At 40.5% G+C, this 24,014-nt stretch overlaps 1 protein-coding gene across 5 annotated transcripts in view; it reads left to right on the top strand.

Moving 5' to 3' along the window:
* The window catches only part of agps (alkylglycerone phosphate synthase), a 136,870-nt gene that overhangs the window by 39,897 nt on the left and 72,959 nt on the right, over window positions 1-24,014 (top strand). For all 5 annotated transcript variants that reach the window (XR_013499550.1, XR_013499551.1, XM_078228480.1 and 2 more), the window contains exons 6-7: window positions 226-297; window positions 14,633-14,712. Coding sequence is in view for 3 of the 5 variants with exons in the window: in XM_078228480.1 (XP_078084606.1) it covers window positions 226-297; window positions 14,633-14,712 (152 nt within the window). In the remaining 2 variants the exon portion in view is untranslated. The remainder of the gene's footprint in view (window positions 1-225; window positions 298-14,632; window positions 14,713-24,014) is intronic.

A 24,014-nucleotide genomic window follows, 5' to 3' on the forward strand; every position in this document is an offset into this window, starting at 1 on the left:
CAAAAAAACACAAACTGGCATATGTTTGGGTAAATATATAGAATGAACCTAGAATTCGCTAAACATGAAAAATATGTTTCTAAAGGACAACTCTGCTCAGATTACATGTGCATTTTTTCTCTTGCAATATTCTATGTTGTCTGAATAACTAATTGCAGCCAGGAGTGTTGCATCTTTAGCCCTGTACAGTATATGTTTTTATATCAAAGTTCCTTGGTATTCCAGGCTGTCATTCTGATGTGGTCAAGATAGTACAGCTGGCTTCTAAGCACAATGTTTGCATCATTCCATTTGGTGGTAAGTATTTTTAATTGTATACTTGAATTAATGTTAAATACTTAATTACAAAACTAAATTGTAGTTTTGCTCGACTTTACTTATATTGAATTAACTGAACTTCAGATAGAATCAATCTTGAAAAAGGTTCATTTACTGAAGAGAAATTGATTTCACAGAATTTTTCAAGGAAGTAACGAATTAAGCTTTGACATGGTGGCACAGTGGTTAGCACTGCTGCTTCACGGCTCCGGGGACCTGGGTTTGATTCCCAGCTTGGGTCACTGTCTGTGCAGAGTCTGCACGTTCTCCCCGTGTCTGCGTGGGTTTCCTCTGGGTGCTCCAGTTTCCTCCCACAGTCCAAAGATGTGCTAAATTGCCCCCTAGTGTCACGGGAATTAGTGAGGTAAATATGAGAGGTTCTGGGGATAGGGCCTGGGTGGGATTGTTGGTGGTGCAGACTTGATGAGCCGAATGGCCTCCTTCTGCCCTGTAGGAATTCTGTGATGGTTCTATGAAGCTTTGAACATGCAGTATTGTAGCCTGAAGATATTTTGAACTAGAATGTGTTTCCAGATATCTAACTTGGATTTTGTTTTTGCAGTACCAAATGTCAATCCAGATACTGTGTCTCAAGTCCAACTATCGGAAAACCGGACTTTTTTTAAAGTTGCCAACCTGACTTTGCCTTCTCACCGATATCTTTCATTTAACTTGGCACATCACAACATTCAGGGCTATGGGTCAGGTGCTGGCAGATGGGATTAGGTGGGAGTTCAGGTGTTTCAAATGTGTCTGTGCAGACTCGATGGGCCAAAGGGCCTCTTCTGCACTGTATGATTCTATGTTGGCTGGGAAATTCCTTGGAGCTGCTCCCGCTTCACCACCAACACTTCACTGAAATGCAGCGGGAACTCCATTTAAATGAATAAACAGAGCTTCTGCCACAATTCTGGTAAAGAAATACTGATCTGAAGCAGCTTCAAAGATTTTTGTAGCTCTTCTTGTAGCATTGTCTTTCTTTCTTTCAAAATTGCCCTTTGCAATCCTTACTTAAAAATCATGCTCTGAACACTCTGCATAGTCAGACCACCCAAACAGAAAACTAACAAGACCGGAAATCTGGGTCCTGAAGTTGCTGATTTTGAGACACTGTATCTGTAAGAGGCAGAAGACTGACACTGTATTACAACGTCCTTCATGTAGCTTGAAACATGAAATTTATTCTGATTTCTCTCGGCCTGTTTTTGCATACACTTACCATTCACATTAGAGCCTGTTTAAAAGGCCGCTGGAAAGTTAATTGTGTTACAGGCACTATATCAACATCAATCGTTGTAATTGTGCAGAAAAATACAACTGTGGTTGACAGCCGAGTTAAGTTTCCTGTTCTCTCGCAGGTTGGAATCGATACTTCAGTTGCATTCTTCTTGATTGGTCATGTTCCTCCATCTTACATTTTAGGAGATCTACTGTTAAGTTGTTTCTAATTTGTCAGTGTGTTTAAAATGGTTTTAATGTTGGCCATTTGTTTTCACTGTTCATGCTGCAACGTACCACTGCAAAAAGTCCATTCAGTCAGACTTTTTAAAAGACTGCTCATGACCACCTGGGTTCTAAATAAAGCCAATAATTCTGTTTAATCTTTGTTTACTATTCCCTTGTCAGATAAGTTAATAATTTTCAAATCCCTTTGTTTGGAGGCTTTTAGCTTCTAATTTTGAAAAATGTATTGTAGTTAAGCTGTGCCATTTGACTTGAAGCAAATTACAGGAAGAGTATCATGTTTATGTTAAGGAAAGTAAATGGCAATGGCTGTTTAACTTGAGCTGCGCAAACATCAGTATGTAATGTTGGCAGCATCACAATGTTTTTCATAACTTCCAGCTAATTGTGACGTGTTTGTTTTGTGCCATATGACCTGCTGTGGTTAATGTATTCTCTTGTATGCAAGTGGCTGGCAGCTTTATGCTGTTAATGCTGGGTCCATGCATGTCTGTGTTATGTGGTCACAATGTGAATCACACTGTTTACGGGGAACTGAAGTGAAAAGATAAAGTACAAGTTGTTTTGCCAGAAGAAAACTAGAGGAGAAGAAAACAGATGGGGACTGACTGGGAGAGAAATGGAGGAATAAACTGGAAAGAGAAGGATCAAAAAACAAACATTTAGGCAGATGTTAGCGTGCATCAAAGTAGGAAAGTGAGGCTATATGCCAATGTTCATCAAGTCATGTCAGCAGTGGCTCCTTGAATCCATATGCTTACCTTGTAATATTGATGACTTAAATAATCTGACCCTGACTGTTCTTAAGAGTTAGAGATTCTAACTTTCTATTGCATCATTGCTGTTGGGTTTCTGAAGTGAGGGATTCATGTAGCTGGCTGCAAGCCAAATGCAAAACAGCCAGTACTCGTTAAAACCAGCAGCCACTTAGAGAGACTACTAAAACAGGTCTTCCTGGCAGTCATTCTTGGTGAGTCCCCTGTGGCTTTCCATTTTGTGTTAAATGTTTTTATCTGCTGTATATTGGCACTTAGGTTATTGGTAAGCATTTAATTATAAAACTTCTCTGTGTGAGCTTGGTGCTTCAGGAAGCCAACAGTGTTAATGCATGTCCTCCCCAACACTAAATAATTTGTTAAATTCATGGCTTCACAATTCAGAAGGAAAAACTTGATACCCTTTTCAAGTATGCCAGACCCATAGTTGTACATGTTGGGCTCTGCAATGAAGTATCATATTTCCTCTCCCCACGGCTAAAAGAATTGCAGGTTTGGATCATTCATATTGGCCACAAATAGTTACTCACCAAGTTTTTATTTTAGTTTTTGTGCCCAGGTTGTAAGTTATTCTGGAAAGATCACATTTATTGCTCATTGCAGATTATCCTCAGAATGTAATGGTACATTATCTTTTAATGCCAGATTCCTTGTTCCTCATCTGGTGGTGTTAGGCAAGGAATGGCAGGATTTTGACCCAGTAGAGACTAATGGTGGAATGTGGCCAAATTAGAATATTTAAGAATATAGAGCTGATGATCTTGTGGCTTCCCTGGTCTCCTTGCCCTTGGTAGAGATCAAGAGGATGGGAGTTTTTGTTGAAGTGCATCTTGTAGACCAGGCTTGTCCAACCGTTAAAGTAGAGGGCCACATTTCAATTTTTCTCACACTCGATGAACAAATTTCAGAGAGATGGTGTTTAACACAATATTAAAGATGGATTTTTTTTTTTAAAGAGCTGTGTATGAAGAAAATCAACTTGCTCAGCAAAAAAAGTCACAATAATACATTTTTTAAAAAAAAGAATAATAAAGAGGGTAAAAGAGTGAGTGTGTGAATGTTCAGATAACTCCCAGTCTCCGGGTTCTCACTCATCGTCATCCAGGGTAAGAGTGCCTGATAATTGGGGCTAAGAGTGAATGAGAATCCTGAGACAAAGAGTGAGCGAGACAAGAGCTCTCCTGCTCTCTTCCTCTCACCCATACGCCTGGTCAACATCAATGTGTCCAGCCTCTTCTGGCCTGGAGCGGCGTTCTCAGGGTGAGGCTCTCATGCTTGATCCTCCTGGGGTTTTAACAACACCAGGTTAAAGTCCAACAGGTTTATTTGGTAGCAAATACCATTAGCTTTCGGAGCGCTGCTCCTTCATCAGATGGAGTGGAATCTTGCATCTGACGAAGGAGCAGCGCTCCGAAAGCTAATGGTGTTTGCTACCAAATAAACCTGTTGGACTTTAACCTGTTGTTGTTAAAACTCTTACTGTGTTCACCCCAATCCAACACCGGCATCTCCACATCATGATCCTCCTGGCCCAGAGCAAGTCTCGCTCTCAATCACCCTCTATTCCCTTGGCCCGGATCATGTCCCTCCCTCCTTCCCTAACCAGGCAGTCTCCAACAGGCATGTTTGAGCCTATGAGCAGCAAATGTTGGAGCGGAGCAGCCTGTGACTGGAGGAGCAGTTTCTTTAAGAACCTCCCACTGCACTTACTGACATTTTGAAAACTATCTCTGGGGACCGGGTTGGGGGACTTCATGGACCGCACCCAGTCTGTAGGCTGGAGTTTAGACAAGCTTGCAGTAGACTCTATGTACTTCAATCGCTGTGCACCTCTGCTGAATGAGCCGGATGTGGTGTTCAGTTGCTCAATCAAGCAGATTGCTTTATTTTGGATGGTGTCAATCTGCTAGAATGTTGCAACTGCGCCCATCTTAGTCAATGGCATTCCATGTTGCCTTAACCCATGTAAATGCTACAGAGGCATTCAAAGATTAGGAAGTGAGCCACTTGTTGCAATGTATCTTGTCTGTTGCCTGCTCTGTAGCATGGTTATGGGAACCCTGATGCTGGTGCCATTGCAGGTCAGAAAATGTGGTTGCTTCTTGTTGCAGATCACTGTTCCCTGGCACTTGGATGTCTGGTAATATTTGCTGCCCATCAGCCCAACATGAATGTTGTCCTATGTCCTATTGTGTCATTGTCTGAGGGTATCTCGCTGTGAAATAGAATAGGCAGTGATCTGTCCCATGCTTGACCTTGTATCAGAGCAAAGGTCATTGAAGCAGCTGGTGATGGTTAGGAAAATGATGTTACCCTGAGGAATTCCAGCAAAGATGTTTGAAGTTGTGGTGATTGATTGCTGACAACCACAATGATCATCTTGCATGTCTCCAATCACAGTAGGGCTTCTCGAACCACACTTGGTTGAGTTGCTGCCTTCGTGTCAAGGACAGTTACCCTTGCCTCTCTTGGTATTTATCTGGTGTCTATTTCTGGATGAAGTCTATGACAAGGTCTAACCAAGTAGTTCAGTGGAATCTAAACTGTGTTTGGAAGTAAGGCTATTGGAGTTATGAGGTGGCACTGCTGGCCATTTTTCCATGGTGTACTACCTTGAAAAGAATGCCCAGCATTTATATAATATCTTTCACAGCTTCAGGATCATCCCAAATCAGTTTAGCTCGGTTGGCTGGACAGTTGGTTTGTAATGCAGAGTGATGCCAACCGTGTGGATTCCATTCCCGTACCGGCTGAGGTTATTCATAAAGGCCAGCCTTCTTAACCTTGCCCCTCGTTTGAGATGTGGTGATCCTCAGATTAAATCACTACCAGTAAAGTCCCCCTCAAAGGGGAAAAGCAGCATATGGTCATCTGGGAATATGGTGACTTTACCCTTTAATGCAAGAAATATTACAATGTGATTGGGTGGAGGTTGACAGGATTGTTATATTATGGCTAGATTGATTTTTTTTTTGTGAATAGGTTCCACTGGTCAGCAATGCCATTGCTACATAGTTGCCGGAAGCATAAGTGCACTATAAACTTTGGCAAGCAAACTTTAATATGGAAGTCTTCATTACAGTCAGAATATTACCACAACCTATAACTTTTGTTGAGCCCAGCTGAGTGTACTCAACTTCTTACTGTTACATAGTGAATTGTATCAGCTGGATGCTACTAACATCCATGGTGACGAGGCTTAGGAAGAAGCTGAGTATAATCATTCATTGGTTTTTTTTTGTTCAAGGTGCTTGCAAACCCATGTCCTGTTTCTTGCATTCATGCAAAACCTTAAAATGGTTGAAGTTGAGATTTTCATTGAGTTTCTTTTGGCTGATAGAGCACTGCCATTTTCATCTAGAGTTGGTAAGGCACTGTGTTGATCCATTTGGTTTTGCAATCATTTGGCTCTATGCATCTCCTTTTAGTGTTTGTGCAGCTAACCCCATGTTGTAGCACCTTATTTTGAGGTATGCCTGCTTTTACTCATGATGTGCCTTTGTAAACTTATTCATTGAACCAAAGTTGATATCTTGGTTTGATTGATCTGGAGGAATGAGGGATGTTGAGCCCTGAAGTGACAGATTGTGATGGTGCACAATTCTGTTGTTATCCCCTATTGGATGTTTGGTTTTAAGGCCTGTAACTTGGTGTGCTAGTGCTACACTACTTGAGGGAGCAAGATCTCGCTGCAAAAAATATACTTTTTTCTTAAGGACTATTTGGTGGTCTCTTCTATGATTGGATTTGAGGAGGTGAAGCAGGTTATTCCATTTTGTTTGTTGTTTTCACCTGAGGCTATTCAATGCCATCGTGGTTTACAACATGACATATTCAGCCAGTGGTGGTGGAACCAATCCACTTTTGATAGTGAGTTCGCAGTGTATTTTGTACCTTGTTTGCCTCAGTGCTGCCAACTGGTGTTTAACAAGGAGGAATACTGATCTGTCAGTTATGGGAGGTAAGTCGTAATCAACAAAATTCTTTGGCATTATTTGATCTGAAACCATGGGGATCCAGAGCCCATGTTAAGGATTCTCCACATTCATATCTACCCAAATCTTAGCACTATACCTTCATCTCTGATGGTTTGTCTTGGTGGTAGAACAGTACAGAACCCAGGGATGTTATAGATGAATCTGTGATGTTGGCTGAAATTCAATTAAACGGTTCACTCGATCAGCTCTCCCACTGAACTCAATATCCACCAGCAGACTAGTTGCCAAGATTTGCTATTCACAGGATGCACTGCAACAATTCATCACATTTAATTTCTCCTGAAATGCTGAGCAAGACAAAAGCAACAAAGATATTGGGAATGCCATCACTTGAATTTTCTTCCAAATCTTGTCATGTTATCGTGGATGTATTCTGCATTCCTTTAACATCATCAGGTCCAAATCCCCAAATTCCCTACATTATGGAAGCTCAATTAACACGCAAGCTCCCAATAGTTCAGCAAAGGCCATTGCCATACCTGAGCAAGTAGGAGTGGGCAGTAAGTGTAGCTTTGCTAGTGTATATCTGTAATTGAGAGCGAAAAGCGTTATGGCAATGCCTGATCACACACTTTAGTGAAAAAAGTAGATGGGAATTCTAGATATGTGGAATGGCACTTTATATTTATTGGAAGTAAAGTTTCACTTCATAGATTATTAATTGTAATTTTAGTTGTTTTCCATTACAGCTAATTACAGGAAAGTAGCAAAAAATCTGACTTTATAGAATTTGTTGTGAGGCTTCTTGAATGTTAGTAGTGACGCTTATCCAAAGTGTTAAGCTAAGTTTTAGTTGCTGTAATTTTATTTTTCATCATTTTATATACTTTATGAATTCCATGAGAGAGTCATGAAAACATAAATCTAGATAATATTTGTTTATGTACATATATTGACCTAATTCAGATTTCCCATTGCATGAAAGTTATAATCCAAGCATAAATTAGAATGTTTTGAATGTGTATTTTGTATTTCAGTTGAATGAGATCTTGTTTTCTTTTAAGCTATACCTAGGTTAATAGAGGCCATAATATCATTTTTAATCTAATTGTAATATTTGTTTCATGTAAATAAAGTAAATTCTAAATTAGTGAACTTGCATTTTAAGCTAAAAGCTTGGCTCTTTACAAATATTGACTGGAAAAGCTATAGTTCGAGTACTTTAGATGGGTCAGTTTTTGTCCAATGTGCGCAGTAGGGTTTCCTGACACAGTATGTAGATAGGCCAACAAGAGGCGAGGCCACATTGGATTTGGTACTGGGTAATGAATCAGACCAGGTGTTAGTTTTGGAGGTAGGTGAACACTTTGGTGATAGTGACCACAATTCAGTTACGTTTACTTTAGCGATGGGAAGGGATAGGTATATACCGCAGGGCAAGAGTTATAGCTGGGGGAAAGGAAATTATGATGTGATTAGGTGAGATTTAGGATGCATAGGATGTGGAAGGAAACTGCAGAGGATGGGCACAATTGAAATGTGGAGCTTGTTCAAGGAACAGCTACTGCGTGTCCCTGATAAGTATGTACCTGTCAGGCAGGGAGGAAGTGGTCGAGCGAGGGAACCGTGGTTTACTAAAGAAGTTGAACTCTTGTGCATAGAAAGAAGGAGACTTGTGTAAAGATGAGACGTGAAGGCTCAGTTGGGGTGCTTGAGAGTTACAAATAAAGAGAGAGCTAAGAAGAGCCAGGAGGGGACATGAGAAGTCTTTGGCAGGTAGGATCAAGGAAAACCCTAAAGCTTTCTAGAGGTATGTCAGGAATAAAAGAATGACTAGGGTAAGATTAGGGCCAGTCAAGGACAGTAGTGGGAAGTTGTGCATGGAGTCTGAAGAGATAGGAGAGGTGCTAAATGAATATTTTTCGTCAGTATTCTCACAGGAAAGAGACAATGTTGTCGAGGAGAATACTGAGATACAGGCTATTGGACTAGACGGGATTGAGGTTCATAAGGAGGAGGTGTTAGCAATTCTAGAAAGTGTGAAAATAGATAAGTCCCCTGGGCCAGATGGGATTTATCCCAGGATTCTCTGGGAGGCTAGGGAGGCGATTGCAGAGCCTTTGGCTTTGAACTTTATGTCGCCATTATCTACAGGAATAGTGCCAGAAGACTGGAGGATAGCAAATGTTGTCCCCTTGTTCAAGAAGGGGAGTAGAGACAACCCTGGTAATTATAGACCGGTGAGCCTTACTTCTGTTGTGGGCAAAGTTTTGGAAAGGATTATAAGACTTAGGATTTATAATCATCTAGAAAGAAATAATTTGATGAGGGATAGTCAACATGGTTTTGTGAAGGGTAGGTCGTGCCTCACAAACCTTATTGAGTTCTTTGAGAAGGTGACCAAAGGGGTGGATAAGGGTAAAGCAGTTGATGTGGTGTATATGGATTTCAGTAAAGCGTTGGATAAGGTTCCCCACGGTAAGCTATTGCAGAAGATACGGCGGCATGGGATTGAGGGTGATTTAGCGGTTTGAGTCAGAAATTGGCTAGCTGTAAGAAGACAGAGGGTGGTGGTTGATGGGAAATGTTCATCCTGGAGTTCAGTTACTAGTGGTGTACCGCAAGGATCTGTTTTGGGGCCACTGCTGTTTGCCATTTTTATAAATGACCTGGATGAGGGCATAGAAGGATGGGTTAGTAAATTTGCAGATGACACTAAAGTCGGAGGGGTTGTGGACAGTGTGGAAGGATGTTGCAGGTTACAGAGGGACATAGATAAGCTGCAGAGCTGGGCTGAGAGGTAGCAAATGGAGTTTAATGCGGAAAAGTGTGAGGTGATTCACTTTGGAAGGAGTAACAGGAATACAGAGTACTGGGCTAATGGTAAGATACTTGGTAGTGTGGATGAGCAGAGAGATCTTGGTGTCCATGTGCATAGATCCCTGAAAGTTGGCACCCAGGTTGATAGGGTTGTTAAGAAGGCGTACGGTGTGTTAGCTTTTATTGGTAGAGGGATTGAGTTTCGGAGCCATGAGGTCATGTTGCAGCTGAACAAAACTCTGGTACAGCCGCACTTGGAGTATTGCGTACAGTTCTGGTCACCGCATTATAGGAAGGATGTGGAAGCATTGGAAAGGGTGCAGAGGAGATTTACCAGGATGTTGCCTGGTATGGTGGGAAGGTTTTATGAGGGAAGGCTGAGGGACTTGAGGCTGTTTTCGTTAGAGAGAAGAAGGTTAAGAGGTGACTTAATAGAGGCATATAAGATGATCAGAGGATTAGATGGGGTGGACAGTGAGAGCCTTTTTCCTCGGATGGTGATGACTAGCACGAGGGGGCATAGCTTTAAATTGAGGGGTGATAGATATAGGACAGATGTCAGAGGTAGGTTCTTTACTCAGAGTAGTAAGGGCATGGAATGCCCTGCCTGCAACAGTAGTGGACTCGCCAACATTAAGGGCATTTAAATGGTCATTGGATAAACATATGGATGATATTGAAATAGTGTAGGTTAGATGGGCTTTAGATTGGTTTCACAGGTCGACGCAAAGTCAAGGGCCGAAGGGCCTGAACTGCGCTGTAATGTTCTATGTTCTATTGTTGTTGGTTTCTAATCCTTTGCTTGTGACTTGGGTAACACAGCAGAAAATAGCAAATGTAGACTCTGGAGAGATTTATGGTATCACTGGGTTTCTGGGCTCCAACAGCAGGGTATAGAAACAGGAGCTCTGAGTCTGAAGTGAAACTTAAGCATGCAGCAGTGAACTACAAAGTTTTGTTCATTGAAAGGTAGCTTGTTCAGAAGTCAGCAAATGAAGAAAATCAGTGTCTGCTTGAATGCAATTAGTTATTTTAGGAAATGCTAATAAAAGAAGTCAGGAGATTTCAGAACAAATGTGGGTTTATAACATCTGTTTTTATTAGCGAGAGTGTTCAATCTATTCATTTGGATCAGTAACTTGCTGCTGTTGGTTGCAGTGCTTTCAGTGATTTTATTTCAGGCACTTGGGAGTAATGAGTATAACAGCACACCAGTAAAGCTGCTACTGGGTTAGATTGAAAGTTGGTATCAGTTCAGCTTTTAATAATGAAACCTACAAAAGGTGAGGTTTATGCAAGCTTGTAAAGAATCCAGCTTTTGAGCAAATTTGAGAAGTGGCATGTTAAGATTTGGCAGGTTCTATATAAACACTAAAATGTGGAACTACTTGAGTATCAACTGGTGCATGTTGTTTGATTTGGCTAGGATATATTTCTTCAAATAATGCCACAAAGCTTTTGTATATTCACTTGAGAGGGCAGACAGATCTTGGTTTAACATATCATTTGAAAAGTATTGCCTCTAACACTGCATTCCCTTAACACACCACTGAAGTGACAGTCTAAATTATGTACTTCAGTCACTGGAGTGGGACTTTGAACCAGGATCTGCTGACTCTGAAACAAGGGAATTACCACTGAGCCGAGGCTAACAACTAATATAAACCAAGAAAGTTATGTTCAGTCACTGCTTTGTGCAAAGGTGGCTAATTTTACTAAGTTAATAGTGTTAAGCAGGATAAAATCAGCCAATGTTTGCAGTTTTGATTATTGTCAATATGCAAGTGTGGAGACCAGATGGGGACAGAATTGAGTTTGACTATATTATACCTAAGCTAACAAGAATGATCACATTGGGTATACTAGAAGCTAACCCCTAATCAAAGCTCCTTGGAATTGTGCAATAATGAAGAAATAATTTATTTAGGAGGGGAGGAGAGGAAATTAATGGAAAAAGAATTGTTTCAATGGGTAACACTACAGTTTTCAATTAAAGTGCATCTAATTCTTAAAGCACAATTAAAAATCCTGCTCTCAAATTTATTCAGAATCTACATTAATCTGATTTGTGTCTCCGCTGGACACTGAAGTAGCCAGTCAGCTTCTTGTAGGCAATCTATTTTTCATTAACTGTTTGAAGTTTTGGTTAGTATATTTTCTGGACTCTTCTGTTCTCATTATGTAGTTATGGTTGGCTTAGTCACGTTCCGTACCCATGAAACATCGTGTGGAGGGGTAAAATTTAACTCTTGTTTTCAAAAACGTTTGTTTTGACTAAGAGTTAAATAATTCCTGTGTTAATTTGTTGTCTTTTGTCGCCACATTTCATAATTTATTTGATAGGAAGACTAGCATTCTGTAGCAGTTCTATTGATGCATGTGATGTGGACACTATCTATGATTGTTACATATACCCTTTTTCACTAGTTTTGGCTTCGAAGCCCAATAGTTTGATTGAATGACCTGGCAGCAGAAATGATAGAATACTTATCTCTGAACCAGATAGATAAGGATTTAAGTTTGAAGCTACCTAATCTTCAAACTTGGTACTCCCAATAATTTATCTTTTTTTGCTGATTGTTTAAGTGATATGTGGGAAACTGTAGAATTGACAAAAAAGCCTACCTGCTCAAGAACTTCAGCTAATCTTTGAATGGATGCCCATATCTAAAGGTATACACAGGAACTAGCAGAGACCTACAAAATATTTGCTGTCTCATTAGCACATTTATTGCAAAAGTACTACTTTAAATAGAGGATTTCTAGTTATTCTTTCGCCAAAGATCTTAACAGGATCAAAATTTCTCCGGAAAAGCTACCTAAAGCTGTCAATGTGTAAAAGCTTGCCTAGGAATATAAACACAAACGTTGTCAAGAGTCTGACCTTATGATGTGTTTCTAGTCACAGAAAAAGGGAACTGTTTTCTCAGTTGAAAAAGGAGGTTAACATCTGATGGACTCTATTATTCAAGAATTAAACACTCAATTCTCTTGAAATCTGTCATCAAACAAAACAGGTTCCAAACTACCAGTCTTGCTCATGACAAAGTCCTTGTTTCGGATTCATGTTTTGTAGCAGTAATAGAACTGCTGCTTCCTGAGCAGTTGTGTATATACATGAGCAGTTTGTGCAATGGCATCCCCTTTGGAATTGGCCTGTATAGAAACCACATAGGATATAGACAATTCTTCACCTATAGAATCCATTCTGATATATTCTTTTAATTCATCTGACAGCTTTTCTAAAACCATTTCATTCAAATTTAGTGAATTTTCAATATTAGCTCAGATAGCTTTCGAAAATTTTTATCAAGTAGTTTTCCCTGCCATGTTGCCACACTTAACCAATTCAATCATCTCATTCACCACTCCTATGCCATACTCGTACCATTCCATCCATCCCTGTGATACCATCCCCATCCCTTGTCTGCCATCCTTATCCCTCCTATTAATCTACCCCATCCCTCACAGAAATAAGGACTGGAATTCTCCGGCCATTCACACACTGCCATCGCTGCCAGAGAGGGCGGAGAGTTTGGTGCTCAGCCAAATTTCAGTTCATTGTAGCAGGATGGTAGAATCCCACTAGGTTGAACAGCTGGAGAATCCTGCCCAAGGTCACCAGCTAGGGCAACTTTGGGCACCTATCTCTTCTGCTGTATTTTGTTTTCTTCACTAGCTGCACATGAGTCACTCATTCCACTCCTCTGCATGTGCCAGGTAGTGCCAATCAAATAAACCCACCTACAGACATGACCATTAAATTGACCAAAATAGTCTGGAAAGACAAAAATTGAGCATTATTATAGATAATGACCTATGTAATCTGAAATCGTATATTTTTAAATTTTAAAATGTATGTATGTTGCCGATTTAATTAAACTAATATTGGATGGAGAGGTCTATAGGTGGTGTTTTGTATTGCTTGAGCTCACTTGAAAGTGTACAAAGCGGGACAACGATGTGCAATTTACCTTTATTTTGTACAAAAGGAAGAAAATTAGATGCATTGGATCTCTGACATTATACACTGGCATTTTCAGAAAATCTTGCATACAAGAATGTCTAGGATTATCCCAGTTTCACAATCACACAATAAATTGATTTCTGCCAGTACTCCACTAATGTCCTCCCCTCTCATTTCAGTTGGGGTAATAGGAACATACTTTCGCACTTCTGGATTAGGCAGGGAGAAAATGGATCACAGTCCTCATTCCTGATCCTCGGCCAGTGACTGCTGCTGAAAATGTGCCTGTTTCGACATCAGGATAGGACTCTGTCTAAACCTTTTTCTGATGTATGAATAAATGCTGTTTGATTGTGATGCTAGAGACCCATGAAACTATACTGCAGTAAAGTAAGCACTACTTTTTGGTCAGCTGAATGTCTGACAGAACTGATCATGATGCTCAGCAGATTCAAACCAAGATTAAGAAATTCATACATGAGAGCTTTACTTTGCTTGATGTGGAATATATACATTGTTCCTGTAGGGAAATGAGATTAGACTTTGGTTGATAAGAGTCGACATTTGGAACTCCTAAATACATGCATGTGGTCCTGATAACATTAACCAGTCAAAATTATACAGTTTAACTTGCTACGCAACAGTGTAAGCAGATAGCTTACATTCTGGATATTGGCTTGCAGAGTTCTCTGGGACAGACTGAAAAGGACTCTTTTTATAATGGAACCAAACCTGTTTTTAGCATAGTGCTGCTCAATTTCTTTAAGTGTCCTGGAGATTTTCCCACTACTTTGTTCCACCACATCTTCAAAGTATAATGGGTGGAATAACAAACCTATGTACCTGTGTAGAGTTGCATTGAAGCTCCTGAAACATTTGGGAAAGCTGTTGGTTCATTTTCAGTGTTTCTCCATAGAGATGAGCAACCTGAGGTTGACTATGCTCCATTGAATGGCACATATTCATTCTATAATATGATGTGCTTCCATATTGCCTGCTATTTCCGTGCATAAATAGTCTGGCCTTATTTTTATAGTTGAAATCTTGTCCTTTGAGTTGAGTGATATAAATTGAAAGTTCAATGTTCTTTGCATACTTCGTGACATCTGTTTTTGCAGTGATCTCTTGTATTAAATGTTGAATAACACCAATACTTTGCATATATCACAAGTAATTCAATGTGCAGTTCTGTCAACACTTCCCTAATATTATCACAGTCTGAATGGCAGTCCATGTCCTGCTGAGCACATCTGCGTGAGTTGTCTGGAGACCATCAGTGTTAAGTGTTTGTAAAACAAAGAAAAGCAAAACCACTATAAAATCAGTCATTTAATTTCCTTTACTTGCAGGAGGGACAAGTGTTTCCGATGCTCTGGAGTGTCCCACAGATGAAAAACGAACCATACTTTCTTTGGATACTTCACAGATGGTATGTAATAAAGTTTTCGGGAAAAGACTCCTGATGGCAATAAAAGTAAAAATTTAATTTAAACCTTTCCAAGTCCAACCCTCTTGTCATGCTTATTTTGACCAAAGCATCCATAAGAAGCTTTGTACCTTCCTCACGCAGCTAAGAACATATCTTGTGTTCCATTTGATGTGATTACAGGTACTGAATTGATTAAGAAGCTTGACTTTTATATTGGATTGTGTAGGTTGTTAGAGTTTTTTTTAAGTATGTTAACTTGAGGTATATTAGGTTAGTCTTTGTGAAAACATGGGTGTTGGTTGGTCTTATTTTCTCAGCATCAATCTGCTTTATATAGTGTAAGAAATTGAACACTAGTAAAATATTAAATTATTAGACTCTTAAATTATCCTTGAATATTGATCAAAAGTGAATCATGTGGTTTTCCTTGTTTGTTGGATTTGTCCCATAAAGAAAAACTTGCATATGTACAGTGCTTTTCATGACCACTTAATGGTTGATGGAAATAATATACTCGTGATGTGAAGTCACTATTGTAATGTGACAAATGTGGGATCTCATCTGAAAGGTGGCACCTCTGCCACTGCAGCACTCCCTCAGTCATTTACTGGAGTGCCAACCTAGATCATTGCGCTGAAGTCCTAACGGGACTTGAATCCACAACCTGGTGCAAAAGTACTATGAACTGAACCACAGCTGACGTGGCCTCATAAATGTCAGCATTTTATATTTGAAATAATTCTAATTGATTTTATTTATATGTTAAAACTAAATTGAGCACAGTGAGATTTGTTGGATGCAACAGGGGTTGCTCTTTTTTAAACCTTTGAATGGAGGCTAATGAATCAGCAAACACATTATAGATGCACTGAGCACACTGACCTGAACAAAACACTGATAAAGCAAGATTATTCCTTTAAGCTATTCCTTTCCGTATAATTTCAGATTTTGTAAGCTCAAGTGCATTTATTAAACTAATGTCATCTATTGTTTTACATTGGTGAATTTTAATCTATGATGGCTTTCCACACACGAAATCAAAATAATTTGATCTGCTTCGTCACTTAAGATGGGAAAACCTCCTTGACTAGATTGATGAGAGATCATAAAAGGGTTATGGTAGTTGAACATGCTTTTCTTAAATAATTGTCTTTCAGAAATGCTTAAACTGCTCCCAGAACTCTGCTATGTGAAAGCTGTCACTTTTACATTCCAACCCATAAATCTTCCCAGTGAAAAAATCCAGCACGCGACGCGGTTTCGTGAACAGTTTCCAAAGTTAATTAAACAGCCTGAAATGTACTGCAGGATCACAACACACTGTAGCTGAAGTATTAGATTATACATATGAGAGCAATTCTTTGTAATTTTTTTCAAAACCTGTGCCTGAATTTCTAAATGTGAATTTTAGCAAGCTGTAATCTCCCTGAGCAGGAATTCTCTTCAAACGGGCAAATTTGAGTGCTAAATTTTGATTTTTTTAAAAATGGAAGAATTTCCCCAACTCAATCTTGAGCAAACTACTTGCACTGCTTTCGGGTGCAAGTTGAAATGGAAATTGTTTTTGTTTTGTCCTGTATTGACAATGAAGGGAAAGTTTCCGTAAACCAGTCATATCTCCAAATTAGCTCACTCTGTGCTCGTTGGCTGGATGACAGCCAGCACGGGTTTGAGGTTATTCACGAAGGCCCTATCTTCTCAACCTTGCCCCTCGCCTGTGGTGTGCTGATCCTCAGGTTAAAATCACCATTGGTCAGCTCTTCCCTCAAAAGGGGAGAGCAGCCAATGGTCATCTGGGACTATGGTAATTTTACCTTTACATCAAAACAGTCTGATACTGCAAAGTACTCTAGCACAATTCATAAAAATGGGATCCTTTTAAAAAGTGTTTTTAGAATCTATTTTGTACAAAGTGGCTGGGTCTTTGGATGCAAGTCTTCCAAAGTGAATTTTCAATGGAGTTTAGATCTCCAGTGAACTGAAGTGGAGTAACCCGAGTTTTATGATTCACGTCAATGGATTTCTTTTATGTTCGACATGAAATGTACAGATCCTACACCTTGTGACGTGAGGTGTTCAATATCTGGATATTGCCATCTTCCTCCAAACATTTTTCCCACTGGTTAAGTGCTCTGATTAATTTTGACAATTACATGGCCTATCAAACTGCGTAAAATAATGTTTCAAATGTTCTAGCTAGAAACAACATTCTTCCAACTTGATTTCTGAACAAGTGTTCAAAGAAATGAAGAATATCTAACCTGACGCTCTTTGCTCAATGAAAACACTGGATAACCAATCAGGAATATAGGACATCATTGCCATTGAAACCATTGGATTTTCTCAATGATACAGTCCATTTAAAATCTTAAAATTCAGAAATGTACCTCTTTTTGTTCAAGTTTCAGAATAATCTAAAATGTTCTTTTTTAAGATTAGAAATATTGATTAACTATCAAAAGTTTTCCTGTCTTAGCAGACATTGCTATTAGGTTGTAGCTCTGCAACATTTTTTATTTGGCTATCATTAATTATAGTCCCTTAATTGGAATCTGGCAACACGATCCATATTGATCGATTAGTATCATGTGGGGCTGTGTCTCTAGTTACATATATGTCAGCATCAACAATTTTGTTTGAGGTACTTAATGAAAATCTGAGCATTCTCCACTGTAAGGGAGGGTTCATCAAAAGACAACTCATTCCAAATCTATAGGTTTAAACATTTATTGATTGACAGTTGAAACATATGGAAGCAAGTGTCCTCTTTGGGGCAATAGTGCACTTGTTGGCGCACCTGAAGGAAAATTAGGTTAGCTCAGCATCCTGTTTAATTGGTTACTCTTGTGCAGTAAGAAATTTTCTTAAGAATATTTTGCAGATACCAAGAATAATATCATTTGTAAGTATGCACAACGAGTTCCTTTGATGTTGATCAGGACAGCAAAGAGATTTATTATTGATTCTGAAGGATGTTCCTTTGGAATTTGTGCATTATCCAAGTATTTAATTCGTTTCATATTTTGTGTGTTTTTCATACAGAACTCATCATTCCAGTAAAGTCTTTTCTTTTCGCAGTATGTTCTTTTTCAGTCCCAGTTTAAATCTTACTATGCCGTGTTCTGCAACAGCTTCACCTTTTTGATTTGATTTATTATTGTCACATGTATTAACATAGTGAAAAGTATTGTTTCTTGTGCGCTATACAGACAAAACATACCATTCATAGAGAAGGAAATGAGAGAGTGCAGAATGTAGTGTTACAGTCATAGCTAGGGTGTAGAGAAAGATCAACTTAATGCAAGATAAGTCCATTTAAAAGTCTGACCGCAGCAGGGAAGAAGCTGTTCTTGAGTCGGTTGGTACGTGACCTCAGACTTTTGTATCTTTTTCCCGAAGGAAGAAGGCGGAAGAGAGAATATCTGGGGTGCGTGGGGCCCTTAATTATGCTGGCTGCTTTGCCGAGGCAGCGGGAAGTGTAGGCAAAGTCGATGGATGGGAGGCTGGTTTGCGTGATGGATTGGGCTACATTCACGACCTTTTGTAGTTTCTTGCAGTCTTGGGCAGAGCAGGAGCCATACCAAGCTGTGATACAACGAGAGAATGCTTTCTATGGTGCATCGGTAAAAATTGGTGAGAGTCGTAGCTGACATGCCAAATTTCTTTAGTCTTCTGCGAAAGTAGAGGCATTGGTGGGCTTTCTTAACTATAGTGTTGACATGGGGGGACCAGGACAGGTTGTTGGTGATCTGGACACCTAAAAACTTGAAGCTTTCGACCCTTTCTACTTTGTGCCCGTTGATGTAGACAGTGGCATATTCTCCTTTACGCTTCCTGAAGTCGATGACCATCTCCTTCATTTTGTTGACACTGGGGGAGAGATTATTGTTGCCGCACCAGTTCACCAGATTCTTTATCTCATAAAAGAATGACCAGGGTGAGGTTAGGGCCGGTCAAGGACAGTAGTGGGAACTTGTGTATGGAGTCAGTAGAGATAGGCGAGGTGATGAATGAATACTTTTCTTCAGTGTTCACCAAGGAGAGGGGCCATGTTTTTGAGGAAGAGAAGGTGTTACAGGCTAATAGGCTGGAGGAAATAGATGTTCGGAGGGAGGATGTCTTGGCAGTTTTGAATAAACTGAAGGTCGATAAGTCCCCTGGGCCTGATGAAATGTATCCTAGGATTCTGTGGGAGGCAAGGGATGAGATTGCAGAGCCTTTGGCGTTGATCTTTGGGTCCTCGCTGTCCACGGGGATGGTGCCAGAGGACTGGAGAATGGCGAATGTTGTTCCTCTGTTTAAGAAAGGGAATAGAAATGACCCTGGTAATTATAGACCGGTTAGTCTTACTTCGGTGGTTGGTAAATTGATGGAAAGGGTCCTTAGGGATGGGATTTACGACCATTTAGAAAGATGCGGATTAATCCGAGATAGTCAGCACGGATTCGTGAAGGGCAAGTCGTGCCTCACAAATTTGATAGAATTTTTTGAGGAGGTAACTAAGTGTGTTGATGAAGGTAGGGCAGTTGATGTCATATACATGGATTTTAGTAAGGCGTTTGATAAGGTCCCCCATGGTCGGCTTATGATGAAAGTGAGGAGGTGTGGGATAGAGGGAAAGTTGGCCGATTGGATAGGTAACTGGCTGTCTGACCGAAGACAGAGGGTGGTGGTCGATGGAAAATTTTCGGATTGGAGGCAGGTTGCTAGCGGTGTGCCGCAGGGATCAGTGCTTGGTCCTCTGCTCTTTGTGATTTTTATTAATGACTTAGAGGAGGGGGCTGAAGGGTGGATCAGTAAATTTGCTGATGACACCAAGATTGGTGGAGTAGTGGATGAGGTGGAGGGCTGTTGTAGGCTGCAAAGAGACATAGATAGGATGCAAAGCTGGGCTGAAAAATGGCAAATGGAGTTTAACCCTGATAAATGTGAGGTGATTCATTTTGGTAGGACTAATTTAAATGTGGATTACAGGGTCAAAGGTAGGGTTCTGAAGACTGTGGAGGAACAGAGAGATCTTGGGGTCCATATCCACAGATCTCTAAAGGTTGCCAGTCAAGTGGATAGAGCTGTGAAGAAGGCCTATAGTGTGTTAGCTTTTATTAACAGGGGGTTGGAGTTTAAGAGCCGTGGGGTTATGCTGCAACTGTACAGGACCTTGGTGAGACCACATTTGGAATATTGTGTGCAGTTCTGGTCACCTCATTATAAGAAGGATGTTGAAGCGCTGGAAAGAGTGCAGAAGAGATTTACCAGGATGCTGCCTGGTTTGGAGGGTAGGTCATATGAGGAAAGGTTGAGGGAGCTGGGGCTGTTCTCTCTGGAGCGGAGGAGGCTGAGGGGAGACTTAATAGAGGTGTATAAAATGATAAAGGGGATAGATAGAGTGAACGTTCAAAGACTATTTCCTCGGGTGGTTGGAGCTATTACAAGGGGGCATAACTATAGGGTTCGTGGTGGGAGATACAGGACGGATATCAGAGGTAGGTTCTTTACGCAGAGAGTGGTTGGGGTGTGGAATGGACTGCCTGCAGTGATAGTGGAGTCAGACACTTTAGAAACATTTAAGCGGTTATTGGATAGGCACATGGAGCACACCAGGATGATAGGGAGTGGGATAGCTTGATCTTGGTTTCAGATAAAGCTCGGCACAACATCGTGGGCCGAAGGGCCTGTTCTGTGCTGTACTGTTCTATGTTCTATTCCTGTACTCTGTCTCGTCATTGTTTGAAATCCGACCCACTACGGTGGTGTTGTCAGCAAACTTGAAAATCGAATTGGAGGGGAATTTGGCCACACAGTCATAGGTGTATAAGGAGTATAGTAGAGTGCTGAGAACACAGCCTTGTGGGGCACCGGTGTTGAGGATGATTGTGGAGGTGGTGTTGCTGCCTATCCTTACTGATTATGCTCTGTGAGTTAGAAAGTTCAGGATTCAGTCGCAAGGGAGGTGCAGAGGCCCAGGCCACGGAGTTTGGAGATGAGTTTCAATGCTTACATGTTGAAAGAGGTCTTTTTTCAAACATAGACCTGACTGTAGTACATTTGGACTATTTTGAAATTTGTTTCTTCCAGGTATATTTTGTTGTGGTCTGAGTCTTCCTTTCTAGATCTATTACATGTAAAAGAGCATTTTCTGGTTTCTTGAGAACAACCATTGCTGCTTATGCCTACTGCCACATTGCCCATATTCTTGATGAGCTTCCAGGAGACAAGTTAGCATTTGTGTTCAGTCTCTTGTGCTTTGCATTTTGAGGTAGTTACTTTCAATAAATATTCCATGACATTTCCATTCATTAATTCTGTTCTATGCTTGTGTGCACAACTGGTATGTTTTGATTCACTAGCTTTCTGCATTTGAACAGCAAAAGTGCAAAACCCTTTTAAGAAGACCTTGCCTGACCAGTGACAAATTTGTTATGGTGCTGTAGATGCAACATGAGCAAAAGATAATGTCTTTCAAGCATTTGGATACATCAGCAGCTTGACTCTGTCCTGCTCATCCATATATCAATCACCCACTGATTGCTTTTAGGTTTTGTTACATTGGCGCATCTGGAAATGCACCAAAAGACCTTTGATCCTTGTGATTGCTTGTGTCAGCTCCCAACCGGAGGGCATTAGGAATTCTTTGGTCTGCCGGGTGAAAGTGCTGCGATCAGACAGCATGGTGGAGTCATGAGGTCTGTTAGTACTTGACAGTTGTTGGAGAAGTGAGTGTGTGGGGGTGGGTCTGGGATCTGGTAGCACTGGAGTTACGGGATCTGGCAGCAGTAACAGAGGTAGAGTTGGGAATGCAGAGGACTGCTTGTTTCTTATTTAGATGGGGTAGAAAATTTAGCACTACCAATCTAGTGATAGCTTTCAAATAAATCTGTATGTTCAACTGAATAAATAGCAATTGTTAAAGCCAATCAGAATGTAAACCTATAAAGAAGGAGTTTAATCCACAGTTATTGTGTGATGCACTTTGTTTAAAAAAAGTAATTGTCCATCAGATCTGTTGTATGAAAATAAACTAAGGCCCAACATTTTGCATTTGCAAACATAGGTTTTGTATTGTTTCCTCAAAACCCAGACAAAACACCTTTTATTCACATGGTAATTTTAGTTTGGCAAATACTGTGCGTGTCAATAGAAATCATTTTTTCCGATGAGGAAGTAAGAGCTGAGAGGCACTTTTGAGTGAGGAGAGGTGAACGGTGAAGCTTCAACAGAGTGGAATTGGTCATTAATGGAGCAGATTCTTAGACAATGAGGGAAGAGAATCAAAACCATGCTTTGGGGAGCTGATCAACTAGCTGCTTATTCTTCAGCGTACTTCTCCCCCCCCCCCCCCCCCCCCCACCACCACCACTGCAGTGAACCTGCACCAACTCAGAAAAGGAAGAAAATAAAAGGGGTCACTTCCCATTGTGTTTTTGTGAAGTTAATGACTAGAATTTTCATGGGTAAGGCCTCTTGCAGGCTCTGTTAGTGAGTCTATTCCCCCTCATCTTTTAATTTGAACCCTTTGTGCTGCAAATGGCTAGAAGCGCAAGTGGTTTTGGTGTGGTGATGTCTGGGAGCTGGTGAATGAGAGTCTATTTCCTTAACCAATGACATTTGAGGATTGGGAAAGAGATAGAGGAATTACAGAGAAGGCAATTCAGGTACAGAAAGGACAGGTAGGTGGAAAGAGATTAAGGTAGAGACAAATAGTAAAAGTAATAATTAAAATCTCTCTACTTCAGGAATGACAGTCCGCAGTTTCAGTTGTTTCCTTTCTTATTGGAGTGTTTGAGTCGCTGCCCTAGCTTTGTGACCAGCTTAATTAGTAATTACTGTGCAATTGCAGTAATAACTCGCGCAGGGGGGACAGTCAAATCCCATTTTCATTAGTTTGTGGATATGGAGTATTTCTTCATCAAAAATTACGATTTGCACATAAACTAATTGTGTGCACATTAAACACCATTGTTTTGCCAACAAATTATGACACAGTGGGTCAGAATACCTGAGGTATCCTTGTGTGAAGCTTATCACAGCATAACTTGTGTATTTACAAATGTTTTATTTAGTTGCAGAATGGTAGTGACCAGCAAAGTGAAGATGGAGAATGTGTTGGATGATATCTGCATCTGCCACATGATCACAAGCGCACATGGCCCTGTTAATTTTTAGTTTCTGCATGATCACTAACTTCATGCTTTTGGAGATCTGTGTAATCCTTGTTTGCTCCTTCAAGTTAAAGTTTATTTATTAGTCACAAGTAAGGCTTACATTAACACTGCAGTGAAGTTACTGCGAAACTCCCCAAGTCACCACACTTCGGCGCCTGTTCGGGTCAATGCACCGAACCGGCACGTCTTTCTGACTGTGGAAGGAAACCGGAGCACCCGGAGGAAACCCACGCAGAATGTGCAAACTCCACACGCAGTTACCCAAGCCGGGAATTGAACCCGGGTCCCTGGTGCTGTGAGGCAGCAGTGCTGGGCACTGTGAGGCAGCAGTGCTAATCACTGTGCCACCAGGCCTGGGTTTAATTGAAGTTAGCTTGAGTTTTTGTGTCACTATTTTGAACTTTCGCTCTGCTGCTGATACCTGAAAAGACGAACTCCAAAAACGTTAATTCGTTTGGTGTTTTTTATTCGTGCAATTGGAAGTGAGTTTTTAAAATTGAGTTTGGTGATGCCACATCTGCAGGGGGCGCACTTCTTGCGCAATGTAGGTGAACTGCCTGTAACGTCTGAAGAACTCTAAATTATTAAAATACAGCAGACCCATAGAAAAGTTGAAGCAGATATACAGAATATTCTCTGGATTAGTGTCACGTTAGTCCAGTTGGAAACAATCCAAATGGCAGTCAGTAAACTCTGCTGACAGGGATAAACATTGTTGTATACTATTTCCCAGACTGAAAACCTGTTCACAAACTTTTGCTGTGCAACTTCCTGCACTAGAATTTTGTCAATAATTCTGACGTGATAGATGCCATGTTTGCCACGCATCAATTGAGATGTTATTTTGATGATATTACTCTGAATTCATGAACACACTAAAATTATAAAAAATCTTTTATCCTGAAATAACTGGGCATCACCACTGCCAGGGAGACTGATACAGTTCACCCTGTGACCATTAACCAGGTGCTGGGGGACCAATATATATAAGGCAATAATGCTGAAATATTATAGTGCCCAGAAGGATTGGTAACTATAAGGTGGTTGTGAGTATGAATTGCTAGTAGTGTAAATAGCAACAACTGGGAGAGCGAGGTGGTTTGCAGCAGCCAGTGAGCAGCACGGCAAGGGGGCAGAGTA

Source organism: Mustelus asterias, chromosome 14 (assembly GCF_964213995.1).
Source record: "Mustelus asterias chromosome 14, sMusAst1.hap1.1, whole genome shotgun sequence".
In the NCBI taxonomy this organism is placed as follows: domain Eukaryota; kingdom Metazoa; phylum Chordata; class Chondrichthyes; order Carcharhiniformes; family Triakidae; genus Mustelus; species Mustelus asterias.